Below are 27,459 nucleotides of genomic sequence, written 5' to 3' on the forward strand. Positions count from 1 at the left end.
ATGGATCTGTCTCTGAGAGGTAACGCGTCGGCTCTGTCTCTGAGAGGTAACGCGTCGGCTCTGTCTCTGAGAGGTAACGCGTCGGCTCTGTCTGAGAGGTAACGCGTCGGCTCTGTGAGAGGTAACGCGTCGGCTCTGTCTGAGAGGTAACGCGTCGGCTCTGTCTGAGAGGTAACGCGTCGGCTCTGTCTGAGAGGTAACGCGTCGGCTCTGTCTCTGAGAGGTGACGCGTCGGCTCTGTCTTAGAGGTAACGCATCGGCTCTGTCTCTGAGAGGTAACGCGTCGGCTCTGTCTGCGGGGTAACGTGATGGATCTGTCTGAGAGGTAACGCGTCGGCTCTGTCTCTGAGAGGTGACGCGTCGGCTCTGTCTGCGGGGTAACGTGATGGATCTGTCTGAGAGGTAACGCGGTATGCATCTTGACACGCCCCCTGCGGCATTGCAGATATTATGGATAGAGCCCCCAGTTATTGGGACACGACGGTGGTAGCGGTGTGTGCAGGTTCCGCTAATCGCATTTAATGATAATGACGAAGTACAGCGATTATGGGGCGCATTGCGTATGTACAGGGGTATAGGGGTACCTGATCAATGCTGCTCATTATGGGAATTTATTTGCATGGCGTTTGCCACGCAGAAACCGCTTTCAGGAGAAAATGGGGGGGGGGATGCAAGAGTGTAATAGGGGGGGGGGGAGGAACGCAAGAGTGTCGCAACCGCATTGGGGCAACTCAGTCTGCAACTGCGATCCTGTACGCAGAAAATATGGTGCCCGCGTCTCAGTTCCCATTGGCATTCTTTGTGACCATAGGGTTACGTAGGGAGCAGATTATTGGAGATTCAGCGATCACCGCTGCGTGTTTTCTGGGATCCGCAGAACCGCCAGCAGAACCGCCAGCGCCATCTCACTTCACCCCCCGTATTATCACACATTAGCCGCGTACAAACTCACAGCTGCATTATCCCCACATCCCTTACACTAGACACAGGGACAGGTTACTCAGCAACCACCTAACCCACTGCCTTGTGGGAGGTAACTGCAGCACACGGAGGTAACACTGGTACATACAAACTACACACAGATAAGACCTGGCTGCTGGAACCCAGCATTGACCTCTGATCTTCCAGGTGTAAACCAGGCATGTCCAAACTGTGTCCCTCCAGCTTTTCTGAAACTACGCATCCCAGCATGCCTTGCTATGGTTTTAGCATTCCCTATAGTCAAACTGTGGCAAGGCATGCTGGGACTTGCAGTTTCACAACAGCTGGGGGGTCACAGTTTGGACGTGCCTGGTGGAAACAGACTGATTTTTTGGTGGGGAGTTCCCAAATCCATAACATAGGAATGAACCTCTGTGTGTACTAATAAGATAATCAGCGGGTGACAGATATCACTGCCGAACACTGGGCCGAGCACCCTGCAGCCAGGTTCCCCCTAACCATGGTCCCGCTCTCAGGACATACTGTATATATATATATATCAGATTATAAACGTGTACAGGGCACAGAAGACATCTATAGAAACAGCAAGCAATTGGTGATATGGGTATATGACACCTCCTCACACCCCACGCCAGGAACCCCCCATACAACATGACGTCCACAGTAATGACCTGGGCAACATCCCACCACACAGGGGGGTGTGTAGCCCCCTTTCACCACTGCCCACAAGGAGGGACCTGCCTGTCACACGTGTGTCTGATAAAAGCACATTATTAATAGTGAGAGCTAATTATCCCTAGGCCTGACAGACGCTGCTCTGCATGAATGAGGATAACCCTAATGTCATGTTCCAGGTGCCGGCAGATCCCAGAGACCCCCACCCCACCCCCCAGGGATGGGGATGACAGAGGCCTGGGAGCATCACAGGGGATAACGCAGACAGATAGAACCACAGATATCCCCTGTGAGGCTGCATCTGGTCATTGCTGGCGCTCTGCAGCACAGGATCAGGCCGAGAGGCTGGGAATGCAGGGATGCTGGGAGCAGGTGCAGGACAGCCGGGCTGGACCAGTCTGCCGCATCCTCTCCATCCTCACTTACCCTCTCTGGCTTTCAGCAGAACCGTGTTGGCCACAATATTTTCCAGCTCCATTGACAGTCTGTGTGTGCAAGGTAGCAATGCAGCAGCTCAGGAGGCGGCAGGAGGGGATGGAGGCGAGATGGGAGGGGGGGAGCAGGGGAAGGAGGAGGGAGTGAGAAGAAGACAGGAGGGGGTGTGTGAGGTGAGACAGGGGTGCACACTAATACTACGTACAGCCATGGATGGGGGAGCAGGCTACATATAGCCCAGCCTGGGGGGACATTACACCCTGTGCCCCTCTCAGTACATCCCGTCCTACTGCTATAGTGCCATGTTCCCTGCATTAGTCAGACGTCAGTGTCAGGGCGCCCCCCGCTGGCCGCCACATCCCTGTCACTCTGCCTGACATTCATGTGTCACAATGTATCAGCACAGAACATCCGTCTCCGGGCACATAATGTTACATACATCAGCGTCATCAGTGCCAACCTCTACGGCAGGGTACCACAGCTACATACATCAGTGCCAACCTGTGCGGCTGGGTACCACAGCTATATACACACGCGGCATCAGTGCCAACCTGTACGGCCGGGTACCACAGCTACATACACCAACAGCATCAGTGCCAACCTGTACGACTGGGTACCACAGCTATATACACACGCGGCATCAGTGCCAACCTGTACGGCCGGGTACCACAGCTATATACACACACAGCATCAGTGCCAACCTGTACGGCCGGGTACCACAGCTATATACACACGCGGCATCAGTGCCAACCTGTACGGCCGGGTACCACAGCTACATACACCAACAGCATCAGTGCCAACCTGTACGACTGGGTACCACAGCTATATACACATGCGGCATCAGTGCCAACCTGTACGGCCGGGTACCACAGCTACATACACCAACGGCATCAGTGCCAACCTGTACGTCCGGGTACCACAGCTACATACACCAACGGCATCAGTGCCAACCTGTACGGCCGGGTACCACAGCTACATACACCAGCGGCATCAGTGCCAACCTGTACGGCCGGGTACCACAGCTATATACACACGCGGCATCAGTGCCAACCTGTACGGCCGGGTACCACAGCTACATACACCAACAGCATCAGTGCCAACCTGTACGACTGGGTACCACAGCTATATACACACGCGGCATCAGTGCCAACCTGTACGGCCGGGTACCACAGCTACATACACCAACGGCATCAGTGCCAACCTGTACGTCCGGGTACCACAGCTACATACACCAACGGCATCAATGCCAACCTGTACGGCCGGGTACAACAGCTACATACACCCGCGGCATCAGTGCCAACCTGTACGGCCGGGTACAACAGCTACATACACCAACGACATCAGTGCCAACCTGTACGTCCGGGTACCACAGCTACATACACCAACGGCATCAGTGCCAACCTGTACGGCCGGGTACCACAGCTACAAACACCAGCGGCATCAGTGCCAACCTGTACGGCCGGGTACCCCAGCTATATACACCAGCGGCATCAGTGCCAACCTGTACGGCCGGGTACCACAGCTACATACACCAGCGGCATCAGTGCCAATCTGTACGGCCGGGTACCACAGCTACATACACCAGCGGCATCAGTGCCAACCTGTACGGCCGGGTATCACAGCTACATACACCCGGGGCATCAGTGCCAACCTGTACGGCCGGGTATCACAGCTACATACACCCGCGGCATCAGTGCCAACCTTTACGGCCAGGTACCACAGCTACATACACCAATGGCATCAGTGCCAACCTGTACGGCCGGGTACCACAGCTACATACACCAGCGGCATCAGTGCCAACCTGTACGGCCGGGTACCACAGCTACATACACCAACGGCATCAGTGCCAACCTGTACGGCCGGGTACCACAGCTATATACACCAACGGCATCAGTGCCAACCTGTACGGCCGGGTACCACAGCTACATACACCAACGGCATCAGTGCCAACCTGTACGGCCGGGTACCACAGCTACATACAACAGCGGCATCAGTGCCAACCTGTACGGCCGGGTACCACAGCTACATACACACGCGGCATCAGTGCCAACCTCTGCGGCCGGGTACCACAGCTACATACATCAGCGGCATCAGTGCCAACCTGTACGGCCAGGTACCACAGCTACATACACCAGCGGCATCAGTGCCAACCTGCATGGCCGGGTACCACAGCTACATACACCAGCGGCATCAGTGCCAACCTGCACGGAAGGGTACCACAGCTACATACACCCGCGGCATCAGTGCCAACCTGTACGGCAGGGTACCACAGCTACATACACCAGCGGCATCAGTGCCAACCTGTACGGCCAGGTACCACAGCTACATACACCAGCGGCATCAGTGCCAACCTCTACGGCCGGGTACCACAGCTACATACACCAGCGGCATCAGTGCCAACCTCTACGGCAGGGTACCACAGCTACATACATCAGTGCCAACCTGTGCGGCTGGGTACCACAGCTATATACAACAGCGGCATCAGTGCCAACCTGTACGACCGGGTACCACAGCTACATACATCAGTGCCAACCTGTACGGCCGGGTACCACAGCTATATACACCAGCGGCATCAGTGCCAACCTGTACGGAAGGGTACCACAGCTACATACACCAGCGTCATCAGTGCCAACCTGTACGGCAGGGTACCACAGCTACATACACCAGCATCATCAGCGCCAACCTGTACCGCAGGGTACCACAGCTACATACACCAGTGGCATCAGTGCCAACCTGTACGGACGGGTACCACAGATACATACACCCGCGGCATCAGTGCCAACCTGTATGGCAGGGTACCACAGCTACATACACTAGTGGCATCAGTGCCAACCTGTACGGCCGGGTACCACAGCTACATACACCAGCGGCATCAGTGCCAACCTGTACGGCCGGGTACCACAGCTATATACACCAGCGTCATCAGTGCCAACCTGTACCGCAGGGTACCACAGCTACATACACCAGTGGCATCAGTGCCAACCTGTACGGCAGGGTACCACAGCTTCATACACCAGTGGCATCAGTGCCAACCTGTACGGCAGGGTACCACAGCTACATACACCAGCGGCATCAGTGCCAACCTGTACCGCAGGGTACCACAGCTACATACACCAGCGGCATCAGTGCCAACCTGTACGGCAGGGTACCACAGCAACATACACCAGCGGCATCAGTGCCAACCTGTACCACAGCTATATACAACAGCGGCATCAGTGCCAACATGTACGGCAGGGTACCACAGCTACATACAACAGCGGCATCAGTGCCAACCTGTACGGCAGGGCACCACAGCTATATACAACAGCGGCATCAGTGCCAACATGTTCGGCAGGGTACCACAGCTACATACACCAGCGTCATCAGTGCCAACCTATAAGGCAGGGTAATACAGCTACATACACCAGCGGCATCAGTGCCAACCTGTACGGCCGGGTACCACAGCTACATACACCAGCGGCATCAGTGCCAACCTGTACGGCCGGGTACCACAGCTACATACACCAGCGGCATCAGTGCCAACCTGTACGGCCGGGTACCACAGCTACATACACCAGCGGGATCAGTGCCAACCTGTACGGTCGGTTACCACAGCTACATACACCAGCAGCATCAGTGCCAACCTGTACGGCCGGGTACCACAGCTACATACACCAGCGTCATCAGTGCCAACCTGTACGGCAGGGTACCACAGCTACACATTCCCTATCACATGTACACACACATTACAGAGAGCGTATCAGTCACATCAGCCCCTGCCCCAGTGGTGCTTTCAATCTATATTCCCTATCACATGTACGCACACATTACAGAGAGCGTATCAGTCACATCAGTCCCTGCCCCAGTGCTGCTTACACTCTATATTCCCTATCACATGTACGCACACATTACAGAGAGCGTATCAGTCACATCAGCCCCTGCCCCAGTGCTGCTTACACTCTATATTCCCTATCACATGTACACACATTACAGAGAGTGTATCAGCCACATCAGCCCCTCCCCCAGTGGTGCTTACACTCTATATTCCCTATCACATGTACACACATTACAGAGAGCGTATCAGTCACATCAGCCCCTGCCCCAGTGCTGCTTACACTCTACATTCCCTATCACATGTACACACATTACAGAGAGCGTATCAGTCACATCAGCCCCTGCCCCAGTGGTGCTTACACTCTATATTCCCTATCACATGTACGCACACATTACAGAGAGCGTATCGGTCACATCAGCCCCTGCCCCAGTGGTGCTTACACTCTATATTCCCTATCACATGTACGCACACATTACAGAGAGCGTATCGGTCACATCAGTCCCTGCCCCAGTTGTGCTTACACTCTATATTCCCTATCACATGTACGCACACATTACAGAGAGCGTATCAGTCACATCAGTCCCTGCCCCAGTGGTGCTTACACTCTATATTCCCCATCACATGTACACACACATTACAGAGAGCGTATCAGTCACATCAGCCCCTGCCTCAGTGCTGCTTACACTCTATATTCCCTATCACATGTACGCACACATTACAGAGAGCGTATCGGTCACATCAGCCCCTGCCCCAGTGGTGCTTACACTCTATATTCCCTATCACATGTACGCACACATTACAGAGAGCGTATCGGTCACATCAGTCCCTGCCCCAGTTGTGCTTACACTCTATATTCCCTATCACATGTACGCACACATTACAGAGAGCGTATCAGCCACATCAGCCCCTGCCCCAGTGGTGCTTACACTCTATATTCCCTATCACATGTACGCACAAATTACAGAGAGCGTATCAGCCACATCAGCCCCTGCCCCAGTGGTGCTTACACTCTATATTCCCTATCACATGTACGCACAAATTACAGAGAGCGTACCAGTCACATCAGTCCCTGCCCCAGTGGTGCTTACACTCTATATTCCCTATCACATGTACACACATTACAGAGAGCGTATCAGTCACATCAGCCCCTGCCCCAGTGCTGCTTACACTCTATATTCCATATCACATGTACACACATTACAGAGAGCGTATCAGTCACATCAGCCCCTGCCCCAGTGCTACTTACACTCTATATTCCCTATCACATGTACGCACACATTACAGAGAGCGTATCAGTCACATCAGCCCCTGCCCCAGTGCTGCTTACACTCTATATTCCCTATCACATGTACACACATTACAGAGAGCGTATCAGTCACATCAGCCCCTGCCCCAGTGCTGCTTACACTCTATATTCCTTATAACATGTACACACATTACAGAGAGCGTATCAGTCACATCAGCCCCTGCCCCAGCGGTGCTTACACTCTATATTCCATATCACATGTACACACATTACAGAGAGCGTATCAGTCACATCAGCCCCTGCCCCAGTGCTACTTACACTCTATATTCCCTATCACATGTACGCACACATTACAGAGAGCGTATCAGTCACATCAGCCCCTGCCCCAGTGCTGCTTACACTCTATATTCCCTATCACATGTACACACATTACAGAGAGCGTATCAGTCACATCAGCCCCTGCCCCAGTGCTGCTTACACTCTATATTCCTTATAACATGTACACACATTACAGAGAGCGTATCAGTCACATCAGCCCCTGCCCCAGCGGTGCTTACACTCTATATTCCCTATCACATGTACACACATTACAGAGCGTATCAGTCACATCAGCCCCTGCCCCAGTGCTGCTTACACTCTATATTCCCTATCACATGCACACATACATTACAGAGCGTATAAGACACAGGTTCACACTGATGCTGCTTTTGTACATAGCTGTGGTACCCTGCTGTACAGATTGGCACTGATGCCGCTGGTGTATATAGCTGTAGTACCCTGTCGTACAGGTTGGCACTGATGCCGCTGATGTTTATAGCGGTGGTACCCTGCCAGACAGTTTGGCACTGATGTTGCTGATGTATGTAGCCGTGCTACCCTGCCGTAGAGAGTGGCTCTGATGCCGCTGATGTATATAGCTGTGGTACCCTGCCGCAGATTGGCACTGATGCCATAGATATATGTAGCCGTGGTACCCTGCCGTACAGGTTGGCACTGATGTCGCTGGTGTATGTAGCCGTGGTACCCTGCCGTACAGATTGGCACTGATGCCACTGGGGAATGTAGCTGTGGTACCCTGCCGTACAGGTTGGCACTGATGCTGCTGGTGTATGTAGCCGTGGTACCCTGCCGTACTGGTTGGCACTGATGCCGCAGACTTCTGTAGCTGTGATACGCTCTCTGTAATGTGTGTGTACATGTGATAGGGAATATAGAGTGTAAGCACCACTGGGGCAGGGACTGATGTGACCGATACGCTCTCTGTAATGTGTGCGTACATGTGATAGGGAATATAGATTGAAAGCACCACTGGGGCAGGGGCTGATGTGACTGATACGCTCTCTGTAATGTGTGTGTACATGTGATAGGGAATATAGAGTGTAAGCAGCACTGGGGCAGGGGCTGATGTGACTGATACGTTCTCTGTAATGTGTGTACATGTGATAGGGAATATAGAGTGTAAGCACCACTGGGGCAGGGGCTGATGTGACTGATACACTCTCTGTAATGTATGTGTGCATGTGATAGGGAATATAGAGTGTAAGCACCACTGGGGCAGGGGCTGATGTGACTGATACGCTCTCTGTAATGTGGGTACATGTGATAGGGAATATAGAGTGTAAGCACCACTGGGGCAGGGGCTGATGTGACTGATACGCTCTCTGTAATGTGCGTACATGTGATAGGGAATATAGAGTGTAAGCAGCACTGGGGCAGGGGCTGATGTGACTGGTACGCTCTCTGTAATGTGTGTACATGTGATAGGGAATATACTGTAGAGTGTAAGCACCACTGGGGCAGGGACTGATGTGACTGATACGCTCTCTGTAATGTGTATACATGTGATAGGGAATATAGAGTGTAAGAAGCACTGGGGCAAGGAGTGATGTGACCGATACGCTCTCTGTAATGTGTGTGTGCATGTGATAGGGAATATAGAGTGTAAGCACCACTGGGGCAGGGACTGATGTGACTGAGACGCTCTCTGTAATGTGTGTGTACATGTGATAGGGAAAATAGAGTGTAAGCAGCACTGGGGCAGGGGCTGATGTGACTGATACGCTCTCTGTAATGTGTGTACATGTGATAGGGAATATAGAGTGTAAGCAGCACTGGGGCAGGGGCTGATGTGACTGATACGCTCTCTGTAATGTGTGTACATGTGATAGGGAATATAGAGTGTAAGCAGCACTGGGGCAGGGGCTGATGTGACTGATACGCTCTCTGTAATGTGTGTGTACGTGTGATAGGGAATATAGTGTAAGCACCACTGGGGCAGGGACTGATGTGACCGATACGCTCTCTGTAATGTGTGTACATGTGATAGGGAATATACAGTGTAAGCAGCACTAGGGCAAGGGCTGATGTGACTGATACGCTCTCTGTAATATGTGTACATGTGATAGGGAATATAGAGTGTAAGCACCACTGGGGCAGGGACTGATGTGACTGATACACTCTCTGTAATGTGTGTACATGTGATAGGGAATATAGAGTGTAAGCAGCACTGGGGCAGGGGCTGATGTGACTGATACGCTCTCTGTAATGTGTGTGTACATGTGTTAGAGAATATAGAGTGTAAGCACCACTGGGGCAGGGACTGATGTGACTGATACGGGCTCTGTAATGTGTGTACATGTGATAGGGAATATAGAGTGTTAGCACCACTGGGGCAGGGACTGATGTGACTGATACGCTCTCTGTAATGTGTGTACAGGTGATAGGGAATATAGAGTGTAAGCAGCACTGGGACAGGGGCTGATGTGACTGATACGCTCTCTGTAATGTGTGTGTACATGTGATAGGGAATATAGAGTGTAAGCAGCACTGGGGCAGTGGCTGATGTGACTGATACGCTCTCTGTAATGTGTGTGTACATGTGATAGGGAATATAGAGTGTAAGCAGCACTGGGGTAGGGGCTGATGTGACCGATACGCTCTCTGTAATTTGTGCGTACATGTGATAGGGAATATAGAGTGTAAGCACCACTGAGGCAGGGGCTGAGGTGACTGATATGCTCTCTGTAATGTGTGTAGATGTGATAGGGAATATATAGTGTAAGCAGCACTGGGGCAGGGGCTGATGTGACTGGTACGCTCTCTGTAATGTGTGCGTACATGAGATAGGGAATATACAGTGTAAGCAGCACTGGGGCAGGGACTGATGTGACTGATACGCTCTCTGTAATGTGTGTGTTCATGTGATAGGGAATATAGAGTGTAAGCAGCACTGGGGCAGGGGCTGATGTGACTGATACGCTCTCTGTAATGTGTGTGTACATGTGATAGGGAATATAGAGTGTAAGCACCACTGAGGCAGGGGCTGATGTGACTGATACGCTCTCTGTAATGTGTGTACATGTGATAGGGAATATAGAGTGTAAGCAGCACTAGGGCAGGGGCTGATGTGACCGATACGCTCTCTGTAATGTGTGTGTACATGTTATAGGGAATATAGAGTGTAAGCACCACTGAGGCAGGGGCTGATGTGACCGATACGCTCTCTGTAATGTGTGCGTACATGTGATAGGGAATATAGAGTGTGAGCACCACTGGGGAAGGGGCTGATGTGACCGATACGCTCTCTGTAATGTGTGTGTACATGTGATAGGGAATATAGAGTGTAAGCACCACTGGGGCAGGGGCTGATGTTACCGGTACGCTCTCTGTAATATGTGCGTACATGTGATAGGGAATATAGGGGCAGATGTACTAACCCCCCCCCCCCCTTTGCGCTTCAGACATAACGTCCCGCTTCTCCTGCATAACGAGGAGAAGCGGGCACTCGTTACTGGGGAGATGTATTAACATCCCCCATGCCGATAAGGAGAGCCGTTATCCCCAATGTGTGTACATGTGATAGGGAATATAGAGTGTAAGCACCATTGGGGCAGGGGCTGATGTGTTTGATACGCTCTCTGTAATGTGTGTACATGTGATAGGGAATATAGAGTGTAAGCACCACTGGGGCAGGGGCTGATGTGTTTGATGCACTCTCTGTAATGTGTGTACATGTGATAGGGAATATAGAGTGTAAGCAGCACTGGGGAAGGTGCTGATGTGACTGATACGCTCTCTGTAATGTGTGTACATGTGATAGGGAATATAGAGTGTAAGCAGCACTGGGACATGGGCTGATGTGACTGATACGCTCTCTGTAATTTGTGTGCATGTGATAGGGAATATAGAGTGTAAGCAGCACTGGGGCAGGGACTGATGTGACTGATACGCTCTCTGTAATGTGTGTACATGTGATAGGGAATATAGAGTGTAAGCACCACTGGGGCAGGGGCTGATGTGACTGATACGCTCTCTGTAATGTGTGTGTACATGTGATAGGGAATATACAGTGTAAGCACCACTGGGGCAGGGGCTGATGTGACTGATACACTCTCTGTAATGTGTGTACATGTGATAGGGAATATAGAGTGTAAGCAGCACTGGGGCAGGTGCTGATGTGACTGATACGCTCTCTATAATGTGTGTGTACATGTGATAGGGAATATAGAGTGTAAGCACCACTGGGGCAGGGGCTGATGTGACTGATACGCTCTCTGTAATTTGTGTGCATGTGATAGGGAATATAGAGTGTAAGCAGCACTGGGGCAGGGGCTGATGTGACTGATACACTCTCTGTAATGTGTGTACATGTGATAGGGAATATAGAGTGTAAGCAGCACTGGGGCAGGTGCTGATGTGACTGATACGCTCTCTGTAATGTGTGTACATGTGATAGGGAATATAGGGCCTTATTCTGGTTGGAGCGGCCGGGCCGTACGCGTACGTCCCGGTGTTTTTCATGATCTGCGCATGTGCAGATACGCTAATGCGCCGGCGCGAACACTCCACAACGCTTACGGCCGGGTCTCAACGTGCGAAAAAACCTGTACGCGAGTGTACGGGTAATGGGGGCGGCATAGGGGCGTGTTGATGGGAGCGGCCGAAATAATGAGGGAAAATGGGCGTAAATATGGGCGTACACGGGGGTGTGCACCAAAAATGAGCGGTGCTACTACCGCACGATCGACTAAAGCACCGCTCATTTCGGACACAAAACAGGCGGCCGCCAACCGACATCTCAAACCACCCCTACAGATACCGCATGCCAGCGTGCGCCTGGGTTAGCTAATTTACGCGGATTACTACCAAACACATACACCTAAATGTAATAAGCAATGCTGCAGTCTATTAAGTCCAAACCATGATTTCACTACCTGCAAGCCACACACAGCACTCTAACACATTGGAAGGTTATCTTTCTATACTTCTCTACATTTCAAGGTTTGTTTAATTTAAGGTAAGAATCTTTGTAAGACCTGCTTATATATGCTAAGGTAGGTATTTGCTAAACAGTTACACACATTCACTACGTGCTTTCATAGACTTTACACAGTAGCACACTCAATCTACACAAGTCGACATGTGTCAACGTGTTCACTCTAATACAAACATAGGTTTTGTATTTATGATACAATAACATAAACCACATCTAACACCTACAAAGGATGTTTCAGCAATGTTTTAAGCCCATGGCCACTATTTTGCACATTAATTAATTCAATCAATTAATAAATTTTCATAATTAGAGTTGAAAGCCAAGATTTGCAGGTCCATATATATGAAGGGTATGTCAGCGTACACGGACGTACGCTCACTCTCACGAGCGGTGACATAAGCTGACTTTTCTATTGAAAACAATAGGGACCCGTCCGTGCAAACTGGCGTACGCTCAGATCTCCGCAAGAAGTCGGTGGGGAGACGGACGAAAGACGTCCGTAAACGGCGCCGTACGCTCAGTTGTACGCCTGTTGTCGGAGTGCAGGGGCTGGGCCGTCCGCGTACGTTGCCGTACGCTCATTTGTTCGCCACTCCCCTTCTACGGTATTTCTGCCCGTAAGTAAGCGGCTGATTTGTGGGTGGACCTAACCCTAACGGCCGCGTACGGCTAGCGTACGTTAATGGCGAACGTACGCACGTTTGGCCGCTCCGATCAGAATAACCTCCATAGAGTGTAAGCACCACTGGGGCAGGGGCTGATGTGACTGATACGCTCTCTGTAATGTGTGTACATGTGATAGGGAATATAGAGTGTAAGCACCACTGGGACATGGGCTGATGTGACTGATACGCTCTCTGTAATGTGTGTACATGTGATAGGGAATATAGAGTGTAAGCACCACTGGGACACGGGCTGATGTGACTGATACACTCTCTGTAATGTGTGTATACATGTGATAGGGAATATAGAGTGTAAGCACCACTGGGACACGGGCTGATGTGACTGATACGCTCTCTGTAATGTGTGTACATGTGATAGGGAATATAGAGTGTAAGCACCACTGGGGCAGGGGCTGATGTGACTGATACGCTCTCTGTAATGTGTGTACATGTGATAGGGAATATAGAGTGTAAGCACCACTGGGACACGGGCTGATGTGACTGATACACTCTCTGTATTGTGTGTACACATGTGATAGGGAATATAGAGTGTAAGCACTGGGGACTGATGTGACTGATACGCTTTCTGTAATGTGTGTACATGTGATAGGGAATATAGAGTGTAAGCAGCACTGGGGCAGGGGCTGATGTGACTGATATGCTCTCTGTAATGTGTGTACATGTGATAGGGAATATAGAGTGTAAGCACCACTGGGGCAGGGGCTGATACGCTCTCTGTAATGTGTGTGTACATGTGATAGGGAATATACAGTGTAAGCACCATTGGGGCAGGGGCTGATGTGACTGATACGCTCTCTGTAATGTGTGTGTACATGTGATAGGGAATATAGAGTGTAAGCAGCACTGGGGCAGGGGCTGATGTGACTGATACACTCTCTGTAATGTGTGTACATGTGATAGGGAATATAGAGTGTAAGCACCACTGAGGCAGGGGCTGATGTGACTGATACGCTCTCTGTAATGTGTGTACATGTGATAGGGAATATAGAGTGTAAGCAGCACTGGGGCAGGGGCTGATGTGACTGATACGTTCTCTGTAATGTGTGTACATGTGATGGGGAATATAGAGTGTAAGCACCACTGGGGCAGGGACTGATGTGACTGATACGCTCTCTGTAATGTGTGTACATGTGATAGGGAATATAGAGTGTAAGCAGCACTGGGGCAGGGGCTGATGTGACTGATACGTTCTCTGTAATGTGTGTACATGTGTTAGAGAATATAGAGTGTAAGCAGCACTGGGGCAGGGGCTGATACGCTCTCTGTAATGTGTGTGTACATGTGATAGGGAATATACAGTGTAAGCACCATTGGGGCAGGGGCTGATGTGACTGATACGCTCTCTGTAATGTGTGTGTACATGTGATAGGGAATATAGAGTGTAAGCAGCACTGGGGCAGGGGCTGATGTGACTGATACGCTCTCTGTAATGTGTGTGCATGTGATAGGGAATATAGAGTGTAAGCAGCACTGGGGCAGGGGCTGGTGTGACTGATACGCTCTCTGTAATGTGTGTGTACATGTGATAGGGAATATAGAGTGTAAGCAGCACTGGGGCAGGGGCTGATGTGACTGATACGCTCTCTGTAATGTGTGTACATGTGATAGGGAATATAGAGTGTAAGCACCACTGAGGCAGGGGCTGATGTGACTGATACGCTCTCTGTAATGTGTGTACATGTGATAGGGAATATAGAGTGTAAGCAGCACTGGGGCAGGGGCTGATGTGACTGATACGTTCTCTGTAATGTGTGTACATGTGATGGGGAATATAGAGTGTAAGCACCACTGGGGCAGGGACTGATGTGACTGATACGCTCTCTGTAATGTGTGTGTACATGTGATGGGGAATATAGAGTGTAAGCAGCACTGGGGCAGGGGCTGGTGTGACTGATACGCTCTCTGTAATGTGTGTGTGCATGTGATAGGGAATATAGAGTGTAAGCAGCACTGGGGCAGGGGCTGATGTGACTGATACACTCTCTGTAATGTGTGTACATGTGATAGGGAATATAGAGTGTAAGCACCACTGAGGCAGGGGCTGATGTGACTGATACGCTCTCTGTAATGTGTGTACATGTGATAGGGAATATAGAGTGTAAGCACCACTGGGGCAGAGGCTGATGTGACTGATACGCTCTCTGTAATGTGTGTACATGTGATAGGGAATATAGAGTGTAAGCAGCACTGGGGCAGGGGCTGATGTGACTGATACGCTCTCTGTAATGTGTGTGTACATGTGATAGGGAATATAGAGTGTAAGCAGCACTGGGGCAGGGGCTGGTGTGACTGATACGCTCTCTGTAATGTGTGTGTACATGTGATAGGGAATATAGAGTGTAAGCAGCACTGGGGCAGGGGCTGATGTGACTGATACGCTCTCTGTAATGTGTGTACATGTGATAGGGAATATAGAGTGTAAGCACCACTGAGGCAGGGGCTGATGTGACTGATACGCTCTCTGTAATGTGTGTACATGTGATAGGGAATATAGAGTGTAAGCAGCACTGGGGCAGGGGCTGATGTGACTGATACGTTCTCTGTAATGTGTGTACATGTGATGGGGAATATAGAGTGTAAGCACCACTTCGGCAGGGACTGATGTGACTGATACGCTCTCTGTAATGTGTGTGTACATGTGATGGGGAATATAGAGTGTAAGCAGCACTGGGGCAGGGGCTGATGTGACCGATACGCTCTCTGTAATGTGTGTACATGTGATAGGGAATATAGAGTGTAAGCAGCACTGGGGCAGGGACTGATGTGACCGATACGCTCTCTGTAATGTGTGTACATGTTATAGGGAATATAGAGTGTAAGCAGCACTGGGGCAGGGGCTGATGTGACCGATACGCTCCCTGTAATGTGTGTGTACATGTGATAGGGAATATAGAGTGTAAGCACCACTGGGGCAGGGACTGATGTGACCGATACGCTCTCTGTAATGTGTGTGTACATGTGATAGGGAATATAGAGTGTAAGCAGCACTGGGGCAGGGGCTGATGTGACTGATACGCTCTCTGTAATGTGTGTACATGTGATAGGGAATATAGAGTGTAAGCACCACTGGGGCAGGGGCTGATGTGACGGATACGCTCTCTGTAATGTGTGTGTACATGTGATAGGGAATATAGAGTGTAAGCAGCACTGGGGCAGGGACTGATGTGACTGGTACGCTCTCTGTAATGTGTGTGTACATGTGATAGGGAATATAGAGTCTAAGCACCACTGGGGCAGGGGCTGATGTGACTGATACGCTCTCTGTAATGTATGTACATGTGATAGGGAATATAGAGTGTAAGCAGCACTGGGGCAGGGGCTGATGTGACGGATACGCTCTCTGTAATGTGTGTGTGCATGTGATAGGGAATATAGAGTGTAAGCAGCACTGGGGCAGGGGCTGATGTGACTGATACGCTCTCTGTAATGTATGTACATGTGATAGGGAATATAGAGTGTAAGCAGCACTGGGGCAGGGGCTGATGTGACGGATACGCTCTCTGTAATGTGTGTACATGTGATAGGGAATATAGAGTGTAAGCAGCACTGGGGCAGGGGCTGATGTGACTGATACGTTCTCTGTAATGTATGTACATGTGATAGGGAATATAGAGTGTAAGCAGCACTGGGGCAGGGGCTGATGTGACTGATACGCTCTCTGTAATGTGTGTACATGTGATAGGGAATATAGAGTGTAAGCAGCACTGGGGCAGGGGCTGATGTGACTGATACGCTCTCTGTAATGTGTGTACATGTGATAGGGAATATAGAGTGTAAGCAGCACTGGGGCAGGGGCTGATGTGACGGATACGCTCTCTGTAATGTGTGCGTACATGTGATAGGGAATATTGAGTGTAAGCAGCACTGGGGTAGGGGCTGATGTGACTGATACGCTCTCTGTAATGTGTGTACATGTGATATGGAATATAGAGTGTAAGCAGCACTGGGGCAGGGGCTGATGTGACTGATACGTTCTCTGTAATGTGTGTACATGTGATAGGGAATATAGAGTGTAAGCACCACGGGGCGGGGACAGATGTGACTGATACTCTCTCTGTAATGTATGTGTACATGTGATAGGGAATATAGAGTGTAAGCACCACTGGGGGAGGGGCTGATGTGGCTGATACACTCTCTGTAATGTGTGTACATGTGATATGGAATATAGAGTGTAAGCAGCACTGGGGCAGGGACTGATGTGACTGATACGCTCTCTGTAATGTGTGTACATGTGATAGGGAATATAGAGTGTAAGCAGCACTGGGGCAGGGGCTGATGTGACTGATACGCTCTCTGTAATGTGTGTACATGTGATAGGGAATATAGAGTGTAAGCAGCACTGGGGCAGGGACTGATGTGACTGATACGCTCTCTGTAATGTGTGTGTACATGTGATAGGGAATATAGAGTGTAAGCAGCACTGGGGCACAGACTGATGTGACTGATACGCTCTCTGTAATGTGTGTACATGTGATAGGGAATATAGAGTGTAAGCAGCACTGGGGCAGGGACTGATGTGACTGATACGCTCTCTGTAATGTGTGTACATGTGATAGGGAATATAGAGTGTAAGCAGCACTGGGGCAGGGGCTGATGTGACTGATACGCTCTCTGTAATGTATGTACATGTGATAGGGAATATAGAGTGTAAGCAGCACTGGGGCAGGGGCTGATGTGACGGATACGCTCTCTGTAATGTGTGTACATGTGATAGGGAATATAGAGTGTAAGCAGCACTGGGGCAGGGGCTGATGTGACTGATACGTTCTCTGTAATGTATGTACATGTGATAGGGAATATAGAGTGTAAGCAGCACTGGGGCAGGGGCTGATGTGACTGATACGCTCTCTGTAATGTGTGTACATGTGATAGGGAATATAGAGTGTAAGCAGCACTGGGGCAGGGGCTGATGTGACTGATACGCTCTCTGTAATGTGTGTACATGTGATAGGGAATATAGAGTGTAAGCAGCACTGGGGCAGGGGCTGATGTGACGGATACGCTCTCTGTAATGTGTGCGTACATGTGATAGGGAATATTGAGTGTAAGCAGCACTGGGGTAGGGGCTGATGTGACTGATACGCTCTCTGTAATGTGTGTACATGTGATATGGAATATAGAGTGTAAGCAGCACTGGGGCAGGGGCTGATGTGACTGATACGTTCTCTGTAATGTGTGTACATGTGATAGGGAATATAGAGTGTAAGCACCACGGGGCGGGGACAGATGTGACTGATACTCTCTCTGTAATGTATGTGTACATGTGATAGGGAATATAGAGTGTAAGCACCACTGGGGGAGGGGCTGATGTGGCTGATACACTCTCTGTAATGTGTGTACATGTGATATGGAATATAGAGTGTAAGCAGCACTGGGGCAGGGACTGATGTGACTGATACGCTCTCTGTAATGTGTGTACATGTGATAGGGAATATAGAGTGTAAGCAGCACTGGGGCAGGGGCTGATGTGACTGATACGCTCTCTGTAATGTGTGTACATGTGATAGGGAATATAGAGTGTAAGCAGCACTGGGGCAGGGACTGATGTGACTGATACGCTCTCTGTAATGTGTGTGTACATGTGATAGGGAATATAGAGTGTAAGCAGCACTGGGGCACAGACTGATGTGACTGATACGCTCTCTGTAATGTGTGTACATGTGATAGGGAATATAGAGTGTAAGCAGCACTGGGGCAGGGACTGATGTGACTGATACGCTCTCTGTAATGTGTGTACATGTGATAGGGAATATACTGTAGAGTGTAAGCAGCACTGGGGCAGGGACTGATGTGACTGATACGCTCTCTGTAATGTGTGTGTACATGTGATAGGGAATATAGAGTGTAAGCAGCACTGGGGCAGGGGCTGATGTGACGGATACGCTCTCTGTAATGTGTGTACATGTGATAGGGAATATAGAGTGTAAGCAGCACTGGGGCAGGGGCTGATGTGACTGATACGTTCTCTGTAATGTATGTACATGTGATAGGGAATATAGAGTGTAAGCAGCACTGGGGCAGGGGCTGATGTGACTGATACGCTCTCTGTAATGTGTGTACATGTGATAGGGAATATAGAGTGTAAGCAGCACTGGGGCAGGGGCTGATGTGACTGATACGCTCTCTGTAATGTGTGTACATGTGATAGGGAATATAGAGTGTAAGCAGCACTGGGGCAGGGGCTGATGTGACGGATACGCTCTCTGTAATGTGTGCGTACATGTGATAGGGAATATTGAGTGTAAGCAGCACTGGGGTAGGGGCTGATGTGACTGATACGCTCTCTGTAATGTGTGTACATGTGATATGGAATATAGAGTGTAAGCAGCACTGGGGCAGGGGCTGATGTGACTGATACGTTCTCTGTAATGTGTGTGTACATGTGATAGGGAATATAGAGTGTAAGCACCACGGGGCGGGGACAGATGTGACTGATACTCTCTCTGTAATGTATGTGTACATGTGATAGGGAATATAGAGTGTAAGCACCACTGGGGGAGGGGCTGATGTGGCTGATACACTCTCTGTAATGTGTGTACATGTGATATGGAATATAGAGTGTAAGCAGCACTGGGGCAGGGACTGATGTGACTGATACGCTCTCTGTAATGTGTGTACATGTGATAGGGAATATAGAGTGTAAGCAGCACTGGGGCAGGGGCTGATGTGACTGATACGCTCTCTGTAATGTGTGTACATGTGATAGGGAATATAGAGTGTAAGCAGCACTGGGGCAGGGACTGATGTGACTGATACGCTCTCTGTAATGTGTGTGTACATGTGATAGGGAATATAGAGTGTAAGCAGCACTGGGGCACAGACTGATGTGACTGATACGCTCTCTGTAATGTGTGTACATGTGATAGGGAATATAGAGTGTAAGCAGCACTGGGGCAGGGACTGATGTGACTGATACGCTCTCTGTAATGTGTGTACATGTGATAGGGAATATAGAGTGTAAGCAGCACTGGGGCAGGGACTGATGTGACTGATACGCTCTCTGTAATGTGTGTGTACATGTGATAGGGAATATAGAGTGTAAGCAGCACTGGGGCAGGGGCTGATGTGACTGATACGCTCTCTGTAATGTGTGTACATGTGATAGGGAATATAGAGTGTAAGCAGCACTGGGGCAGGGGCTGGTGTGACTGATACGCTCTCTGTAATGTGTGTACATGTGATAGGGAATATAGAGTGTAAGCAGCACTGGGGCAGGGACTGATGTGACTGATACGCTCTCTGTAATGTGTGTACATGTGATAGGGAATATAGAGTGTAAGCAGCACTGGGGCAGGGGCTGATGTGACTGATACGCTCTCTGTAATGTGTGTGTACATGTAATAGGGAATATAGAGTGTAAGCAGCACTGGGGCAGGGGCTGATGTGACGGATACGCTCTCTGTAATGTGTGTACATGTGATAGGGAATATAGAGTGTAAGCAGCACTGGGGCAGGGGCTGATGTGACTGATACGCTCTCTGTAATGTGTGTACATGTGATAGGGAATATACAGTGTAAGCAGCACTGGGGCAGGGACTGATGTGACTGATACGCTCTCTGTAATGTGTGTACATGTGATAGGGAATATAGAGTGTAAGCAGCACTGGGGCAGGGGCTGATGTGACTGATACGCTCTCTGTAATGTGTGTACATGTGATAGGGAATATAGAGTGTAAGCAGCACTGTGGCAGGGGCTGATGTGACTGATACGCTCTCTGTAATGTGTGTACATGTGATAGGGAATATAGAGTGTAAGCAGCACTGGGGCAGGGGCTGATGTGACTGATAAGCTCTCTGTAATGTGTGTACATGTGATAGGGAATATAGAGTGTAAGCAGCATGGGGGCAGGGGCTGATGTGACTGGTACACTGTCTGTAATGTGTGTGTACATGTGATAGGGAATATAGAGTGTAAGCACCACTGGGGCAGGGGCTGATGTGACTGATACGTTCTCTGTAATGTGTGTACATGTGATAGGGAATATAGAGTGTAAGCAGCACTGGGGCAGGGGCTGATGTGACTGATACGCTCTCTGTAATGTGTGTACATGTGATAGGGAATATAGAGTGTAAGCAGCACTGGGGCAGGGGCTGATGTGACTGATACGCTCTCTGTAATGTGTGTACATGTGATAGGGAATATAGAGTGTAAGCAGCACGGGGGCAGGGGCTGATGTGACTGGTACACTGTCTGTAATGTGTGTGTACATGTGATAGGGAATATAGAGTGTAAGCAGCACTGGGGCAGGGGCTGATGTGACTGATACGCTCTCTGTAATGTGTGTACATGTGATAGGGAATATAGAGTGTAAGCAGCACTGGGGCAGGGGCTGATGTGACTGATACGCTCTCTGTAATGTGTGTACATGTGATAGGGAATATAGAGTGTAAGCAGCACTGGGGCAGGGGCTGATGTGACTGATACGCTCTCTGTAATGTGTGTACATGTGATAGGGAATATAGAGTGTAAGCAGCACTGGGGCAGGGGCTGATGTGACTGATACGCTCTCTGTAATGTGTGTACATGTGTTAGAGAATATAGAGTGTAAGCACCACTGGGGCAGGGACTGATGTGACTGATACGCTCTCTGTAATGTGTGTGTACCATGTGATAGGGAATATAGAGTGTAAGCACCACTGGGGCAGGGGCTGATGTGACTGATACGTTCTCTGTAATGTGTGTACATGTGATAGAGAATATAGAGTGTAAGCAGCACTGGGGCAGGGGCTGATGTGACTGATACGTTCTCTGTAATGTGTGTACATGTGATAGGGAATATAGAGTGTAAGCACCACTGGGGACAGGGGCTGATGTGACTGATACGCTCTCTGTAATGTGTGTGTACATGTGATAGGGAATATAGAGTGTAAGCAGCACTGGGGCAGGGGCTGATGTGACTGATACGCTCTCTGTAATGTGTGTACATGTGTTAGAGAATATAGAGTGTAAGCACCACTGGGGCAGGGACTGATGTGACTGATACGCTCTCTGTAATGTGTGTGTACCATGTGATAGGGAATATAGAGTGTAAGCACCACTGGGGCAGGAGCTGATGTGACTGATATGCTCTCTGTAATGTGTGTACATGTGATAGGGAATATAGAGTGTAAGCAGCACCGGGACTGATGTGACTGAGACGCTCTCTGTAATGTGTGTTTACCATGTGATAGGGAATATAGAGTGTAAGCAGCACTGGGGCAGGAGCTGATGTGACTGATATGCTCTCTGTAATGTGTGTACATGTGATAGGGAATATAGAGAGTAAGCAGCACCGGGACTGATGTGACTGATACGCTCTCTGTAATGTGTGTGTACATGTGATAGGGAATATACAGTGTAAGCACCACTGGGGCAGGGGCTGATGTGACTGATATGCTCTCTGTAATGTGTGTACATGTGATAGGGAATATAGAGTGTAAGCAGCACTGGGGCAGGAGCTGATGTGACTGATATGCTCTCTGTAATGTGTGTACATGTGATAGGGAATATAGAGTGTAAGCAGCACTGGGGCAGGAGCTGATGTGACTGATATGCTCTCTGTAATGTGTGTACATGTGATAGGGAATATAGAGTGTAAGCAGCACCGGGACTGATGTGACTGATACGCTCTCTGTAATGTGTGTGTACATGTGATAGGGAATATACAGTGTAAGCACCACTGGGGCAGGGGCTGATGTGACTGATACGCTCTCTGTAATGTGTGTACCATGTGATAGGGAATATAGAGTGTAAGCAGCACTGGGGCAGGAGCTGATGTGACTGATATGCTCTCTGTAATGTGTGTACATGTGATAGGGAATATAGAGTGTAAGCAGCACCGGGACTGATGTGACTGATACGCTCTCTGTAATGTGTGCGTACATGTGATAGGGAATATAGAGTGTAAGCACCACTGGGGCAGGGGCTGATGTGACTGATACGCTCTCTGTAATGTGTGTACATGTGATAGGGAATATAGAGTGTAAGCACCACTGGGGCAGGGACTGATGTGACTGATACGCTCTCTGTAATGTGTGTACATGTGATAGGGAATATAGAGTGTAAGCAGCACTGGGACAGGGGCTGATGTGACTGATACGCTCTCTGTAATGTGTGTACATGTGATAGGGAATATACAGTGTAAGCACCAATGGGTCAGGGGCTGATGTGACTGATACGCTCTCTGTAATGTGTGTACATGTGATAGGGAATATAGAGTGTAAGCACCACTGGGGCAGGGGCTGATGTGACTGATACGCTCTCTGTAATGTGTGTACATGTGATAGGGAATATAGAGTGTAAGCACCACTGGGGCAGGGGCTGATGTGACTGATATGCTCTCTGTAATGTGTGTACATGTGATAGGGAATATAGAGTGTAAGCAGCACCGGGACTGATGTGACTGATACGCTCTCTGTAATGTGTGTGTACATGTGATAGGGAATATACAGTGTAAGCACCACTGGGGCAGGGGCTGATGTGACCGATACGCTCTCTGTAATGTGTGTACATGTGATAGGGAATATAGAGTGTAAGCACCACTGGGGCAGGGGCTGATGTGACTGATACGCTCTCTGTAATGTGTGTACCATGTGATAGGGAATATAGAGTGTAAGCAGCACTGGGGCAGGGGCTGATGTGACTGATACGCTCTCTGTAATGTGTGTACATGTGATAGGGAATATAGAGTGTAAGCAGCACCGGGACTGATGTGACTGATACGCTCTCTGTAATGTGTGTGTACATGTGATAGGGAATATACAGTGTAAGCACCACTGGGGCAGGGGCTGATGTGACTGATACGCTCTCTGTAATGTGTGTACATGTGATAGGGAATATAGGGCCTTATTCTGGTTGGAGCGTCCGGGCCGTACGCGTACGTCCCGGGGTTTTTCACGATCTGCGCATGTGCAGATACGCTAATGCGCCGGCGCGAACACTCCACAACGCTTACGGCCGGTGTCTCAACGTGCGAAAAAACCTGTACGCGAGTGTACGGGTAATGGGGCGGCATAGGGGCGTGTTGATGGGAGCGGCCGAAATAATGAGGGAAAATGGGCGTAAATATGGGCGTACACGGGGGTGTGCACCAAAAATGAGCGGTGCTACTACCGCACGATCGACTAAGGCACCGTTCATTTCGGACACCAAACAGGCGGCCGCCAACCGCCAGCTCAAACCACCCCTACAGATACCGCATGCCAGCGTGCGCCTGAGTTGGCTAATTAACGCTGATTACTACTCAAACACATACACCTGAATGTAATAAGCAATGCTGCAGTCTATTAACTCCAAACCATGATTTCACTGCCTGCAAGCCACACATACAGCACGCAAACACATTGGAAGCTTATGTTTCTATACTTCTCCACATTTAAAGGTTTGTTTAATTTAAGGTAAGAATCTTTTTATACGCTAAGGTAGGTATTTGCTAAACAGTTAGACACATTCACTACCTGCTTTCATAGACTTTACGCAGTAGCACACTCAATCTACACAAGTCGACATGTGTCAACGTGTTCACTCTAATACTAACATAGGTTTTGTATTTAGGATACAATAACATAAACCACATCTAACACCTACAAAGGATGTTTCAGCAATGTTTTAAGCCCATGACCACTATTTTGCACACAATCTTTGTATAGTACCCAAAATAATGACCTGTACCACTATCTCATCTGCTATGATTTGGATTTGACTACACTCTGGATGTAAGATGCCACCAATCACATTATTGCACTCTCATCTCTCTAATAAAGGATTCCTACATCTGCTTATGACACTGTCAAATCATATATATATAAAAAGTTATGCAAGTAGATAAGGCACACTTTTTCTTCAAACTAATTGGTTTTGACAGGTCCACGCCCCTTTTATACAGTTTGTCCACGCCCCTTTTATACAGTTGATATCAAACGTGATCCGCGTTTGATATGAAAGTGGTATAAATAATATTAACCCCCGTATTAAAATATAATTGGACGTTTGATATGAAAGTGGTATAAATAATATTAACCCCCGTATTAAAATATAATTGGTTTGATACTGTAACTTCATACACGGATATTGGCTATGTGAAATAACACATATATAAAGTACGCTTAATGATATCTTAACCAGCTGGAAGAATTTCTAAACATAATGCTAAAAAAGTTGTTAGAAAAATATGGTATACAACAGATATATAATTCGTAGAAATGTAGATCTTGTTTTATATCAAATTTGATTTGTGTAGGATGTCGCGCAACGCCGATCATCAAAACAGCCGGCTGAAAGCCAGTTATTATAACGTATTAAAGCCGGGGAGTTTTTGCGGTTTTGATAAATATTATAAAGCTTTGAAAAATAAATTTAAAAGATCCGATGTGAGAAAATGGTTACAAGAGCAAGACGCGTACACATTGCACAAACCGGCTAGAAAAAACTATAAAAGGAATATGATATGTGTATCGGACATAAATCAACAGTGGCAATGTGATTTGGTATCGCTCATAGATCTGGCAAAGCACAACGACGGCGTAAAATATATACTAACCGTCATCGATATATTCAGTAAGAGGGCCTGGGCTGAAAGTCTGACTGCTAAGAGCGCGACGACCGTCGCTAAGGCTTTTGAAAAATTATTCCAACAGGGGGACGTACCGAGGAAACTACAAACCGATAATGGTAAAGAGTTTCTAAACAAAGTCCTAAAAAAGTTGTTAGAAAAATACGGTATACAACATTTCACAACCAATAATGATGTGAAAGCCGCCGTTATAGAACGCTTCAATAGGACTTTAAAAACACGAATGTGGCGATATTTCACGGCGAATAATACATACCGATATATAGACGTTTTACAAGCGTTCATTACCAGTTATAATAACACATACCATAGAACGATTAAGCGAGCTCCGAATGAGGTGGATGGCTCTAATGCGCTGGATGTCTTCAAGACGATATATGGTGATTACTTTAGAAGTAAGAAAACAAAGGCTTGTTTAGCGGTCGGGGACCACGTTCGTATCTCAAAATATAAGGATATATTTCAGAAAGGTTACGAACAGAGTTTTTCTGAGGAAATATTTGTAATACGCGGCGTGAACACTAAAGGACTTAAGCCGCTTTACACGTTGGAGGATCTCTACGGGGAGGCTATAACGGGTAGTTTTTACCCCGAAGAACTTCAAAGTATACCGAAAAACTATAATAGGATTTACAAAGTGGAGAAGATTTTAAAAAATAAGACGGTTAGAGGGAGGAAACACGTATTAGTCAAGTGGCGTGGATACCCCACAAAATTTAACAGTTGGGTCGCTGCATCGGAGATAAAAGATATATAAACAAAGAGGAAGATGGATGACAAACCCTTCTACATAACATTGCCGAGTAACGCCTCAGCCGATACATTTCCACAAAATAAGATTTCTGACTATACCACAAAGTTAGCAAGGCCGATAGACTTAAGTGGAGATTGGGAAGTAGCTCTTACAGAAATACAATACCCACACACCTGGAATACAATCGATGTGCGTGATTGTGTGTTGAAAATAACAAAGTGGGATGGGACGAGCGGTACAGCAACGAGGGTTTGCGTTAAACCGGGGTTTTATGAAACCATCGGGGCGTTACTCTTTTCTTTCAACGCTGAAATTGACCGACATAAACTGGATGGTTTAAAACTATTGTACGATCCGCTTGAACGAGAGATAATCATCGACAACAAGGCGATGTACAACATCACAGCCGGTCCTAAATTGTCGAGAATACTGGGGTTATACCCGAAAACTAAGTTTTTAAAACCGTGCGCCGACATCAGCGGAGGGCAATATACGCTCTTCGTGTACACAGATATTATCGAACATCAGAGGGTCGGTGATAGTTATGTCCCGTTGTTGCGCACCGTTGAAATAAAGGGCCGTAACAACGAGATGGTCACTATACGGTATGAGAAGCCCGATTATGTTCCGTTGTGCAAGACGCATTTTGACACTATAGCCATAGAGATAAAGAATGATCAGAACGAAAACATGTCATTCAAGTTTGGGAAAGCGAACGTGAAACTACATTTCAGACGCCGCAAATCCGAATTTTATTAAAGACAATGGTGGCCGTTAAAAATTATGGTGACCCGGGGCTCTACGCGCAATATTATAAAACACAGGCCGGTAATGGATTACCCGGTTTTCACGGCAGCGCGTATATGTACGGGTGCGGTTTAGGTGGAATTTTTCGAAGCCTGTTCAGAAAAGCGGTACCGCTTTTCCGAAGAGGGCTGGCGATAGCAAAGCCCCACATGAAGAATGCAGCACGCAACATCGCGAAAGACGTCATCGGACAAGCCACAGCGGCGGTTGTGAGCAAAATACACGACGCAAATCAAGCGAAGCAAGATGGATCAGGTTTAATCTATGCCAGGAAAGG

The 27,459-nt window shown here is 48.6% G+C and overlaps 1 protein-coding gene across 2 annotated transcripts in view; it reads right to left on the reverse strand.

Annotated features, from left to right (window-relative positions):
* The window catches only part of GRK5 (G protein-coupled receptor kinase 5), a 149,813-nt gene that overhangs the window by 82,974 nt on the left and 39,380 nt on the right, over window positions 1–27,459 (reverse strand). Inside the window, exon 1 of one of the 2 annotated variants that reach the window (XM_083149925.1) lies at window positions 2,044–2,335. The exons of the other annotated variant lie outside the window; for it this stretch is intronic. Within the exon in view, the coding sequence (XP_083006051.1) occupies window positions 2,044–2,095 (52 nt within the window). The 5' untranslated portion in view covers window positions 2,096–2,335. Of the gene's footprint in view, window positions 1–2,043; window positions 2,336–27,459 lie in introns of those variants that run through there. 2 annotated transcript variants of the gene reach the window in all.

This window comes from Crinia signifera, chromosome 6 (assembly GCF_055691185.1).
Source record: "Crinia signifera chromosome 6, ASM5569118v1, whole genome shotgun sequence".
NCBI lineage: Eukaryota > Metazoa > Chordata > Amphibia > Anura > Myobatrachidae > Crinia > Crinia signifera.